We start from the raw sequence: 269 nt of genomic DNA, 5'->3' as shown, positions 1-269 counted from the left end.
GTAATGTGTGTGTCTGTGTGTGTGTCTCTAGAGAGTAATGTGTGTGTGTGTGTTTCAGGTGAAATATAAAGCGGGAGGAAAGAAGGAGGCCTCGTCGTCGCTCTACCACCTCCTCCCCGAGACGCCGGAGATGCATTTTGCCAAACAGATGTCAGAGATGCAGAGCGAGGTACAGCGATGGGATCACACATGGAAATCTACTCTCTCGTGTTACATCTTTTATATATCTGTGTTTTTATAGATCTTTGATGTGTATATCTGTGTTTTTA

The 269-nt window shown here is 44.2% G+C and overlaps 1 protein-coding gene across 2 annotated transcripts in view; it reads left to right on the top strand.

Annotated features, from left to right (window-relative positions):
- Positions 1–17: 17 nt before the first annotated feature.
- Positions 18–269, top strand: part of LOC116379263 (nebulette-like) — a 4,761-nt gene continuing 4,509 nt past the window's right edge. For both annotated transcript variants that reach the window (XM_031841204.1, XM_031841203.1), the window contains exon 1: positions 18–169. In XM_031841204.1, the coding sequence (XP_031697064.1) occupies positions 38–169 (132 nt within the window). In that variant the 5' untranslated portion in view covers positions 18–37. The remainder of the gene's footprint in view (positions 170–269) is intronic.

The sequence above is a fragment of the Anarrhichthys ocellatus genome, unplaced genomic scaffold, assembly GCF_004355925.1.
Source record: "Anarrhichthys ocellatus isolate YVR2014 unplaced genomic scaffold, GSC_Weel_1.0 scaffold4004, whole genome shotgun sequence".
Lineage (NCBI taxonomy): Eukaryota > Metazoa > Chordata > Actinopteri > Perciformes > Anarhichadidae > Anarrhichthys > Anarrhichthys ocellatus.
This window is presented reverse-complemented; position numbering and strand designations above follow the sequence as displayed.